Genomic DNA, 13,428 nt, shown 5'->3' on the forward strand with positions numbered 1-13,428 from the left:
TCAGAAGGACGAGTCGGGCAAGATGAGGGAAGGAAGTGTATGTGTGTATCTGCCGTGCGTCTCAGACCCCAACTTGAAGGAAACATTCCATGTTTGTCAGAGACCACTTGTGACAAGGTCTCTCCCCTCGATACGTGGCCCAGCTCTTCGGCGCTGAAGAGTGTGTCTGCATGTTGAGAGGGGTCAACACAACTAGAGACGTGGTTCCGACGAGTGCATGTTGAAGTGTGTCTCTCTTGGTTCTGAGAGAGGCACGAGTGCATGGGACTGCTGGACCTTAGCGTCTTGGTCGACATGTCTCGACCAGAGCGGATGTCCCATCGTTCGCCTTCGTTATCATCTGGGTCTCTGTAGGAGGACCTGTTGGTACACAAGTGATGGGAGCTTTATGTTCGTGTAGCTCCTCGCCTTTTGGCGTGGCATCTTCATCATACAGATTATGGTTTTTAATCTCTGGTGAGAGAAGCATCTACTTCATCTTGCCTTAGCTTGGACCGCAAGACCAAATGCTCCGTCACACGCCCGTGCGTACACTTCCTCACGTCCCTCTGTACACTTGACCTCCTTAACTTCGAAGGAATGGTGTGTGGTGACTTAGTCACTGCCTCCTCAGAATTCACACACACACACACACACACACACACACACACACACACACACATACACACACACACACACACACACACACACACACACACATATATATATATATATATATATATATATATATATATAGAGAGAGAGAGAGAGAGAGAGAGAGAGAGAGAGAGAGAGAGAGAGAGAGCTATCATATCTTCCATTATTCCAGTCTTGGATAGATCGAAGGCTTCCCTCCTCTCTCCGTGGTTCATTCTGCTCAGGTCTGGTGCCGTTCTTGTTGCATTCAGTCGGAACCCTCGACAACGGTTCTATTTGGCCTCTCCAGAGAGGAGACCCAACCTTCTTGCATTCCTTCGGACCCTTGAGAGCGATCCTGTGTGGCTCCTCCAGCAAGGTGACCCGACTGTTGCACCGTATTCCAGCTCAGGTTGAATGTACTTCGTGTTTGTCTCCTTACATATCTCAGTAATCCATGTCCTCGAGGGTACCTTTAAAACTGACCAGTTGTATAGGTTGTTTACCTCATGATCCTTTTGTCCCTGGTCTTCGTGCGTTCTCTGGGTACAGATGGTTGAGATGCCATCTGGTGCTGCTAGGGTTAACCTCCCCTATGGGCCTTGTTACGTTCACTGGATTTTTTCCGATACATATAATGGTATTCTCCCTTGCCATGGATTATCGTATCATCTCTGGTCTTTGAGTGTAGATACGTTTTGAAATTTCGTTCTTCCATCTTCATGTAGTTCTTCCTGTCGGTTACGCCTCTTGCTAAGCTTTTAATGCTAACTATTTTGTCCTTCACTGATCCTTTGTACATTATACATTGATGACGTAAGTTTCAGATGTGGCCTTTGCTTCATCACACATTCGTCTCCCATAACCCACTTGTTCCTACCTGATCTGGCCATGCCAGAACTTCTTACGTCAGTCCAATGTCAGTCCAATGTCCCTTCTACAGTATATATATATATATATATATATATATATATATATATATATATATATATATATATATATATATATATAGATGTGTGTGTGTGTGTGTGTGTGTGTGTGTGTGTGTGTGTGTGTACGGCCAGGAGCCAGGTAACAAGCCTCGCTCCGTGCCTTACTGGCGTATGTGCTCCGCCACAACCCCACCATCCGTGACCTGACTTGCTATCCCTCTCCCGTAGGAAACACTACACCAACGGCACCAAGCAACACACCGAGCCTCCCCACAACAACAGTAACAGCAGCGAGAAAGCGGTGATCAACAACAACAACAACAACAACAACAAGAACAGCAGCAGCAGCAGCCACCACAACCACAACCACAACATTATCAACGGAAGCCCCGGGGACGGGAGGGACCCTCAACCTCTCCTCATCATTGATACAGGTGACTGTTTCCACCCGCCCGCTGCCTCACGCGCAGCCCTGATTGCCCATTCATTCCTCCCAGGCACTTGCCTATGTCTGCTTTCAACCTCAGCTTTAATACTATTTCTTACTCTATATATAGTATTACCTCTACATTATATATATATATATATATATATATATATATATATATATATATATATATATATATATATATATATATATATATATATATATATGAAACGTTATATGCCCTTCTTCGATCCATTCACATCACGTCGCCCCCCATATACCATATCACCTTATATCACTCTATCCCGTGTACGCCTTTCACTTTTCTTCCCCGAAAGCTATTAGCCATCTGCCTCCCCCTGACCACCGCCCTAACCTGCTGCCTCCCTCTGACCATCGCCACCAACCTGCTGTCTCCCTTTGCCACTAACCTACTGCCTCTCTCTGAACACCGCCATTAACCTACTGCCTCCCTCTGACCGCCACCACTAACCTACTGCCTCCCTCTTACCGCCAACACTAACCTACTGCCTCCCTCTGACCACCGCCACTAACCTACTGCCTCCCTCTGACCACCGCCACTAACCTACTGCCTCCCTCTGACCACCTCCACTAACCTACTGCCTCCCTCTGACCACCTCCACTAACCTACTGCCTCCCTCTGACCGCCACCACTAACCTACTGCCTCCCTCTTACCGCCAACACTAACCTACTGCCTCCCTCTGACCACCGCCACTAACCTACTGCCTCCCTCTGACCACCGCCACTAACCTACTGCCTCCCTCTGACCACCTCCACTAACCTGGCTCTTGTGTTGCAGCATCGAGCAAGAGGAGCCGGGGCGGCACCACCAGCACCAGCACCTGCCTGCCGGGCAGAGAGGATGGCATGACAACGTCACCAACGCCCTCCCTGCCTGACCTCTCTGGTGAGATGAGAGAGAGAGAGAGAGAGAGAGAGAGAGAGAGAGAGAGAGAGAGAGAGAGAGAGAGAGAGAGAGACAGACAGACAGACAGACAGACAGACAGACAGACAGACAGAGAAAAGAGAGAGAGAGAGAGATGTGCATGGACGGTATCTGCAGGGAGGCAGTTCGTGTGAGTGGGAGGAGTACGAGAGAAAGTGGCCGGAGGATGGGTAAGTAGATATAGATAGATGGATAGATAGATAGATAGATAGAGAGAGAGAGAGAGAGAGAGAGAGAGAGAGAGAGAGAGAGAGAGAGAGAGAGAGAGAGTGAGAGAGAGAGAGAGAGAGAGAGAGAGAGAGAGAGAGAGAGAGAGAGAGAGAGAGAGAGAGAGAGAGAGAGAGAGAGAGAGAGATGCGCATGAACGGTATCTGCAGGGAGGCAGTTCGTGTGAGTGGGAGGAGTACAAGAGAAAGTGGTCGGAGGCGAAGAGAATGGCACGAGAGCTGAAAAAGGAGTCAAATAAAAGGCGGGGAAAGAAAGCATTGATGAACTTCAGACTCGGAAAATACATTGGAAGGAGGTGACTGATGTATAAGAGAACAAATGGGAAAGACGGTGAGAGAGAGAGCAGATTGGAGGAAGTGGTAAGAGGCAAAGAAGATGGAAAAAAAAGTTGTGAACCGAGTGTGTGAAGGACTGTTGAATGTGTACGATGACAGGGAGGAAGATGAGGTGTTTTGGGGACGTGGAATGAGAGTCACAGCGAATGGAAAAAGTTTAAAGTGAGGAAGTGGTGACACCTTCGTGCAAAGAGAAATGTAAAAGGTCAGTAGTGGACGGGACTGCAAGGTTTATTTTTCCCAGGAATGAGGTTGATTGTGTTCTTGATTGATCACTCAGACTGTTCGAGGTTTGTGTGATCGAAGATAAGACGTCTGAGGAAGGCTAGAGTGCATGTACACTGCACTTGTTTGAAGGCCAGAGGGTCAAATACAGACGTACAAGTCTTTTGATCATACCTGGTAAGATGTATGGAATACTGGTGACCGAAGGAGTGTGTCTTGCACAAGGCAGCTGATTAGGGAGAAGAAATATGCTTTCAGGAGAACGAGAGGATGTGTCGACCAGATGTTTGATTTGGAAAATTTACGCGAGAAATATTTGAAGGAAAAAGAGAGATCTGTATGTCCCATATATTGTCGTAGAGAAAGTATATATGCTTCCATCCTGTACCATGGCCACTCCTATGTCTGCATAACACTCCACTTCCTCCAGTCTCTCCACATTCAGATTCACATTTACACTCTCCTGTTTCTCCCTCCTGCCACACCAAATTACCTTACTCTATGTTCACATTATCTCTCGACATTGTCCTTTCACACACTCTTCCCCAAACCCTGCGATGACAAACTCGAGAAGCATGCTCTAGTGTTGTAGGACACGAACAGCTTGCTGAACATTTGCTGTGTGTGTGTGTGTGTCTGTGTGTGTTTGTGTGTGTTATTGGGTGTAAGGTGCTCTTAACAACAGCTGTCATTTAACCCGAATCCATGAACTGGCACAGACGAAGTGGTGAACGAGAGAATAGAGAGTGGAGGTGAAACCGCTGTAGACCGGATGTGGAAAGTGAAACTGGAAACATAGGAAAGTGGTCAGGTGTCTGATGACTGGACGAAAGTGATCATTCCTCCACTGTATGAGAGGAAAATGAAATGAAATTGATCGTAAGAATTTAGAGGCGTATATGTGGCTGGCGTAGTGGGCAACGTGTGTGTGTGTGTGTCGAGGGGAAGGCCTTTGTTCATGACGGTGAAGGTGGGTTCAAGAACGGAAGACAATTTTGTACATCAGATTTTTCCACTGAGACAAGTAATATACTAAGTTCCTGAAAGAGAAATAAGAAATGTGTGTGTGTGTGTGTGTCTGATATTAATGATTTTAGCCAGAGCTTACGAAGAAGTACAGAGGACATTGCTTTAGGATGATCTCACTCTGTGTTTTCTGAATGGAGGATTTCTGAATGCTGTTGGGGAGCTTTTACTAAAGGAAAATCAATGCGTGTGTCGGAGTATATTGTGGTGGTGGTATGGGTGAGTAGTTGTTTGAGGGGCCAAGTGTTCTGTGGTATAGCCATGGTTATCTAACGATGATGGGTCGCTGCCTGAGATGAGGAAGAGGTGGGGTCGATTGTGTTGTGTGGTCCTTAACCAGGGAGCAAAAAAAGAAAAGAAAAAAGATTGAAAGTCGCCTACAGTTGTTATAAGCAGATGATGCCTTGCTCGTAGATAAAACCGTCAGAGTTGATAAGAAATTTGCTATGGTCTAAGCCTATCAACTGTACCATCGTTAAGTTATAACTACCAAACCAAAAGACCTTTGACACCTAATTTAGGGTTCAAAGATCATTTTAAGACCGCATATAATTTCGCTATACATCTTGCCCATGATGTATGGCTGTGCAGCCAAAATTTACAGAGGCCATTATAGGTATGATGATAGTTGAAGTATATGGAGATAATTTGCGTAGCGGATGATAGTAGAAGTATAGAAAGATAGAAACAGTATAGAAAAATAACTTACATAGGAGGTAATAGTAGTAGTATAGAAAGATAACTCGCATAACGCATTTGGAATGTGCAGGATAGACAGAATAGAAAATGACATTAGAGGGACATGTGAAGAAATCATTAGAAAGATGAATATATAAAAGTCTCTAAGTCTGATATTGTTACATAAAACGTTCCATAGACGATAGGTTGCACAAGATGTATATCTCTCAGTGTAGTAGACGGTACAAGGAGGCTTGGGAGACCGAAGTAGGCAGATAGACAAAGGGAGAATATTGATTAGGGTCAGGGAAACTTCAAATATGGAATACCATGGGAATATCTTGTGCAAGGAGGCGGTGTGAACTGGTGGCTTTGATCTCATTTGAAGAACCAACCTCTTGTGCGAACCACCTTATCGTGTAAAGGCGGAAGTCGATGCTCCACTTCAACACACTGGGCGCGGTTTAATGATGTAGGTTCGTTCAGAGGCTCTACTTGCATGCCTTAGGAAACTGTGAATGGTATAATGGAAGTAGATGGTTATAGGTAATTAAACATAAGCTGATGTTGGCCATGACTTTAGTCTCCTGTATTTCTGTGATAATAATTTCATGATAGAAACAAGTATTGATTTCAGTCTCCTGAATTAACATTGTAAGTTACATAAGTTACTGTTAGATTTACCAAATTTTCTCTAAATGGTGTATTACAGAAAACGTGAGCTGCAGCAGCGACCGACTCCACCACCCGTCCATATCTTCGGGCGGACTCCTCCATTTGCGTCAATCCAATGGTTCTCTCTCCTCGATAGACAACGACGAATCGGATTTAGAATCGTACAGCTCTCTTGAGGTAGATATACCAAGAGGTGACGGTCAAGACTCCAAGATCATCAAGGAGAGAGATTCGAAGAGCCTTTTGGACTTTGAGGTGTTGGGTTATCGTTCCCGACGACCAAGTTCGTCTTCGTCTCGGTCATCGTGCTGCACCCAGGACTGCGAGGGCTGGCCACTGGACTCCAGCGGCTACGCCCAGGTCATCCTACAGTGTAATGACCTCAGCCCCGACCATAGTTTCTACAACAACAATGTGAACGAACTGAGAGACTGCGGTGCGTTCATTAAGTCCTTCTATGATAAGCCAAAGATACAGTTGCAGTGTAACCGATCGTTGAGCAACAGGGTCGGTGACGACAATGGCAACGTAGGCTCGCCAGGCAACACCGCCGAGGCTGGGGAAATATGTAACCCCCCCACCAACACACCCGACTCGGCCGATCTCACGTCGGACGACGAGAACCCCTCTGACATTGAGCAGAAAATGGCAGAGACCAAAGTCAAGATGAACGATGCAATCTTGTCCAACGGTAAGGAAGAGCTGTCCCTTCACGGCAGGAAGCTGAAGCACTACATAAAGCACAAGGAACTGAAGGAGAACTGCGGGGCGACGGCGAGCATCAAGCACACCAACAACAACACCATGAGGCAGCCCAACACCCTGAAGCTGCCCGATACCAACGACGGCGACAACCGATACACGACGCAGGTGCCGGAGAGCCCCATCGTGGACGCCTACGAGAAGGAGTGCCTGGACGTGCCAGAGAAGATGGTACGGGAGCTGGAAAACCAAGCTAAGGAGAGCGGGGAGGTAGCGTCCAGCGAGGACTTCATCCCCTGCAAGAAGGAGAAGATGGAGATCAACGAACACAAGAAGTGCCGCACTGGGGAGCCAGACAACGAGGCTCCAGGGACGGAGGTCCCGCCCGCCCCTCAGTGCCCGGCCAAGAGACCTGACACAGACGCCAACAAGGAGAACACCGCCCCCGTCACCTCTGACGCCGGTGAGAGTATGATTGGTGCTGGTGTCTTAGCCTCAGTGTTCGAGTGCCAGGCAGGAATAGCCTTAAGTATTACAATATGTTGTCTGTCATGTAGGGGGACATCACCCTCCACTTCCTTCATCAAGGAGTAGAAACCTTGAATATCGTGCCCGTTATATCTCAAAAACTGTCATGTTTGATGAATAATGACGATAAGAAACGCAATTACGAGAGTTGATAATGAAATATATAGTTGCAGGGAGTTGATTATATTTTATAAGACTTTATGATATGAATAACTGATTTATTTGAGTGAAATATTCTGTTTTGTCATCGATGGTCAACTCTGGTGGAGTGTTGAAGATATAGATGATTGCTCGCATTCATTTTTATTTCATAATTAATCTGATGATCCTATGGTATGATTGAGTTAGCTTCAATATCTTTACTGAGCTATTGGAATAGTGCCACTAGTGCCACAAGTAACCCCCCTGACAACCTACCAGACTAGTGCCACGGTAACCCCTGCTGGCCTACCAGATCCAGTGCCACAGTTACCGCTGGTGACCTACCACACCAATGCCACACTAACCCCCTGAGAACCTACCAGACCAGTGCCACGGTAACAAGACATCTGTCTACTGTCCCATTTTCATCTATCTTAGATTAGAAATGTAGGGTACAACTCCTGTCCTCTCACAAGCAACCATGAGGAGACCATCTGTTTACTGTCATCTCCCTGTACTGTCTTCGCTAGCGTCAACCTTCCTCATCCCCAGAGAGAACTCGAAGTTCCCGCGTCACCTTCGGGGGCGTGGAGGAGGCGGTGGTGATGCGGAGAGAGAGTCCTCAGCGCCGCAGGGACAGGGTCGCCTTCCGTAAGTCCGTCCCTCAGGCGTCCTCGTCCTCCGCTTCCAAGGACAGAGCCAAGCTGGGATCCCCCGACGGAGGTGAGTGCCACGCAGCAGACAAACACACTCTTTCCCCTCACTCTTTCTCTCAGTTTCTCTCGCTCTTTCTCTCTCTCTTAACGGGATCTATAAACGCGGCTATACGCTGGTGCCACCTGTGAAGCAGAGAAGGTTTTCTACAGGTAAGTCCTGGGCTTTTCACCACGCACTTTCTCGACATTAATTCACTCCTGTAGGAGAATTTACACCTACGGAGATTTCTGTTTACGTCATTAGTGTTATGGTATTTTGTGGCTTGCGAGCTGTTGTGTTGTGTTAGGTCTGGCTCCTCCGTCTCTCCGGAGACGGAGGGGGCGCCGAGCAGTATGGATTTTGTCTTTATTAGTGGGTTATTGGCGGCCGTCTGCAGCTGACGTGTTTGTGCTGCCTGCCATTGTGCAGCTGACGCTCAGGATCACAGTCATTGTCCACCTGACGTACAGGATCCCCTGTGCGTCCATAAACCAAGCGCGGCGCGAGTCATATCGTCTTAATATTCGCATCGCTGAGGCATTCCCACTAACTTCTCCTCTCCACTCATCATGTAGTAACGATGAGGTTCTCCTTCCCCTGGCTTCGCGAGTCACCAGGAACCTTTTTCCCTCACGACGGGTGTTTGAGGAAAGGGTGCCACGGTATACAGGGAAGACTGTACCCCCACCATATCATTCATACATGGTCGCAATTGTCGTTTCTTGCGTCCCATACTTTTGGTCACTGTGTCTCCAGCCAGTGACGAACACATTCATATTGATTTCGTCTCCGGCGGGGCCTCAGTCTTGTTCAGTCTCGCTTATTGTTGTTCTTGTGTTTGTCTCTATTTCTTGGATGATCTCTCCTGTTGTTAGAGGGTTGTATACAACCACACTAGTGTATTAGTGGAAAATTAGCCGACGGGAAAAGACAATTGCCATTGGTACTATGGTGATTCAGATACCTCGCCCTCTTGGGTGGGTGTGTTTTCTCTTGCGAATGAACTTTTGGAAGTCTGAATTGCGTGAGACTTTAATATATGAAGATGCAGTGTGACCCCAGGCTGCAGGCGATGCCATATGTAGAACCAATTGTTGTGGGGTTGGAGGCGTGTCTCTTTATTCCAGTCCATAATTCAATAGCTCTTTGTTATGAGGCCATTGAGGTCAGGAATCTGGCGTCTCAGACCTGCAAGAAACCATATCGTTCTCCTTCCTTTGACTCGCGGTTGAGCTGATACCTCAAAACGAAATCATTAGATGTATATCATTTGTGAGGCAAATTGTCCTCTCCCACCACTCGATGGGTCAGTGTGGTCAAGGACCAAAACTTTCTCTGAGAACTTCAGTCGAAAGTTTTCTCTTTTTTTTTCCAATAAAGCTGACTAGTTTTGTTCTTTTCTTCTAAGTCCTCTTTTCCAGGATCCCTACATTCCTTATCACCATTTACTAAATGAACTCTTCTCATATTTCCTTATCATGCAGTCTTTAAAAAGTGCTGCTCCTCCTCTGGGACACGAGCGTGGTGTATGAACCGGACTTACATCCTTCCCCGTGTTCTGGGGGAATATGCCTCTGAACGTACTCCTGTGCTTGCTCGTCTGTTTCGGTTCTACCGATAAGATCAACATTTTAACCTTAATCGCCGAAGCAGACAGAGGCACAGCTTCTCTAAAGGAAGGAAAATGATTGCCTTTAATCCCTTTCTGATGTCGTCTTACTGCTTCGACTTCCATTCCCACTCTCTACGCTGTTTATCCCTACGTTCTCCTACAGCTTGCGCCCACAAGGACCAAAACCCAGCCATTGTCTACGTGGCAGTAACAATCGCACAAGTGTGTGGTATCATCCGCTCATCATGATTATCCCCACGTTGCTTACACTGCTGGGCCCAGCCTGAGGTCTTTCATCGCTATTGAACCCCAGGAATGAGAACGCAGATCTCCGTCGAACCCAGACTGAGCTCACGGGACACAGTCACATCCCGACTGAGCTCAGGGATCACTCCTGAACCCAAACTGAACCTCACGAATCATTGCTGAACCCAGACTAAACCTCACGGATCACTGCTGAACCCCCAGAGTGAGCTCACGAATCACTGCTCAACCAGCTTGAGCTCTTGAATCACTGTCGAACCTAGACTGAGCTCACGGATCACTGCTGAACCAGCTTGAGCTCTTGAATCACTGTCGAACCTAGACTGAGCTCACGGATCACACTGCTCAACCAGCTTGAGCTCTTGAATCACTGTCGAACCTAGACTGAGCTCACGGATCACACTGCTCAACCAACTTGAGCTCTTGAATCACTGTCGAACCTAGACTGAGCTCACTGCTGAGCCCAGACTGATTATCATCGGGACAGTCGAAGCAGCGAAGACTTTAACCGTGATCACACACCGCCACAAGGGACTAACATGTAACATCGGTAATCAATAACGCGTCAGACGGTGCCATTAGACAGATGATCACATGAAGAGCGAGGACTGTCTGTTGCTACGGGCTGATGGATGGGCGGGTGGCGGTGATGCACTGTGGAGGGTGAACTAGTGGTGGTGATGCACTGTGGAGGGTGAACCAGTGTTGGTGATGCACTGTGGAGGGTGAACTAGTGGTGGTGATGCACTGTGGAGAGTGAACCAGTGTTGGTGATGCACTGTGGAGGGTGAACTAGTGTTGGTGATGCACTGTGGAGGGTGAACTAGTGTTGATGATGCACTGTGGAGGGTGAACTAGTGTTGATGATGCACTGTGGAGGGTGGGTTGGTGTTGGTGATGCACTGTGGAAGGTGAACTAGTGGTGGTGATGCACCGCGGAGGATGGGGAAGTGTTGGTGATGCACCGCGGAAGATGAACAAGTGTTGGTGAAGCTACGGAGGGTGTGCAAGTGTGGATGATGCCCCAGGGAGGGTGGACAAGTGTTGGTGATGCCCCGTGGGCGATGGGCAGGTGCTGGTGATGCCCCATGGACGATGGGCAAGTGTTGGTGATGCCCCATGGACGATGGGCAAGTGTTAGCGTTGTAATGCGGAGAGTGAGCAAATGTTGTGATGCCCTTTGACGTATTGTTGTCTCTGACCTGGCTCTGTGTAGTAGTATATGTCCTGACACAGCGTAACTACATGTGTCCTGGTACGCCGTAGTTATTCGTATGTCCTGGCACAGCGTAGTTGTCTAGCTCCTACGACAGCGTAGCTGTTTATGCCCTGGCGCAGCGTAGTTGTTTACGCCTTGGCGCGCCACTTGCCGTTTGAGGGAGGAGTGGAGAGGGAGGGAATTATGGTAATGAGGGACTGGGAACAACTCCCTCTAGTGACTGAATGTTAATACATATTTGTATACGTATAGGGAGGAGGCCATACACTCTTGGGTACCGCCCCTCTGGCCTCTAGTCCCTCTGTCAGTGTCAATGATATACCTTGAATTCCCCTATGGTAATTGTATTTGCATGCTCTGCGTTTAGCTCGTTGAACGTGTCCACAGTCCGTTGCTGAAGAAGCGCCTCCTCAGTTCTCCTCTGACTGTCAACTCTGCCCTCTTGTTCTCCACTCCTTCCTCGTATCAAAGAACTTTCCTCTGTTAACGTCGTCGTGGTCTCTTTGAAATCCGTACTTAGTTATCCTGTTTCCCTTTATTGCCCTTTCTTTCGGTGTGGGTAGATTAGGGCGTCTTCCCCCCTCCTCCCTTCATAGCTCATTCCACTCAATCCTGAGAGTGTCAATCTTCTTGCATGCCTTTGTACCTTCTCCAGCAGTTCTGTGTTGTTTTTCGGGTAAGGAGACCAAACTGTTGTATATTTCAGCCTAGGGTGAATTGTACCTCGCTCATATCTTTCTACACATTGAACAGTTCATAAACTTGAAAAAAAAATTAGTTTTGACGCTAGTCAAAATATACGTTGCCTCCGCTCACAGTCCCTCTCACCTGCTGCTCTGGTGATGTCAGCTCCCAGGCCATTCTCACAGTAGGGCTTGTATAACAATCTATTAACCCCAGATAGGATATTCATCATCTGGTATGTTTAATCCCTGACCATGTACCAGTGCAAGAATAGACCATGTACTCAGATAATCCCTTTTGTCTAGGATGTTGTTTACTCGCTCATAAAGATCTAGTGACCTCGTCATTTCTTTTCCTTCGGAGTCCACGTTGTCTTCCGCCTTCAGTAGCTTATGCCAGTCCTGTTCTCACCCATCCGTTCCTTTATCATCATCATCTTCGCCTTCTTGTATTTGATCCTCAGTGGGGACACTGGCCTGTGGCTCTGGGCTACTCCTATACCACCTTCTCTAAATATTGGCACGACCTTGGTTCTTCCATTCCGGTGGAACATTTCTACTTCACTGAGGGGGATCTTGTACACCACCAGTGAGCTTGGCAAAGGGCCATCGTGCACTCCATGAGTACAAGTTGTGAGATATCGTCTGGACCATAGTCTGTATATGGGTCTACCTCCTCCTTGAGCCACATCATTTCCACTGGGTTAAATATTAACAGTATTTTCTCATATTCTGATCACCCTCCCTGGCTGATGGTAATGACGTCTTCGGACCTTTTTTTTTTTTTTTCTAATGAAACACACACACACACACTAGAACTTTACACACATTGAGCTCCTCACATATAACCTCGTCTGTACCAGTAGCTTTCCCCTTCTGAGTTCCTTAACCTAATGATTTGGTCACTAGCTGCCAATTGGTCGCTCATGAATTTGTGAAATAGTTTTAGATTTTTCATCCGCGTATCATTTGTGATTTTCGTATCTCACTTCTTTCCCTACTGTCCTTTTCCTTTTCAAAGACGTGCCATGTGAGTGACAGAGTTGGGAATGTAGGGATAAGGCACCTCTGGATCACGATATAGAACCAATTAGTTAATCTCAAAAGAGCTAATACATATAAATAAATAAGTAAATAAATAAATAAATAAATATATATATATATATATATATATATATATATATATATATATATATATATATATATATATATATATATATATATATATATATATATATATGTGTGTGTGTGTGTGTGTGTGTGTGTGTGTGTGTGTGTGTGTCTTAAGTGTGTAACATAAAGATGTGTGAGAAGGAGTCCTGGTCTAACCGTGTTTACTCCATAGTCTGAAAATAGACCCTGTGTGTGTGTGTGTGTGTGTGTGTGTGTGGAAGGTTTAGGCTTCTGGTTCACTCCCAGCGACTCTTTTTATGGCGACCACAAGTGGGCACGTGGCGAAATGGAGCGATAGGAA

The 13,428-nt window shown here is 46.9% G+C and overlaps 1 protein-coding gene across 7 annotated transcripts in view; it reads left to right on the top strand.

Moving 5' to 3' along the window:
* The window catches only part of Schip1 (Schwannomin interacting protein 1), a 212,429-nt gene that overhangs the window by 134,694 nt on the left and 64,307 nt on the right, over window positions 1–13,428 (top strand). For all 7 annotated transcript variants that reach the window (XM_071683022.1, XM_071683016.1, XM_071683017.1 and 4 more), the window contains 4 exons: window positions 1,776–1,981; window positions 2,796–2,903; window positions 6,147–7,274; window positions 8,033–8,203. In XM_071683022.1, coding sequence (XP_071539123.1) covers window positions 1,776–1,981; window positions 2,796–2,903; window positions 6,147–7,274; window positions 8,033–8,203 — 1,613 coding nt within the window. The remainder of the gene's footprint in view (window positions 1–1,775; window positions 1,982–2,795; window positions 2,904–6,146; window positions 7,275–8,032; window positions 8,204–13,428) is intronic.

This window comes from Panulirus ornatus, chromosome 35, assembly GCF_036320965.1.
Source record: "Panulirus ornatus isolate Po-2019 chromosome 35, ASM3632096v1, whole genome shotgun sequence".
NCBI lineage: Eukaryota > Metazoa > Arthropoda > Malacostraca > Decapoda > Palinuridae > Panulirus > Panulirus ornatus.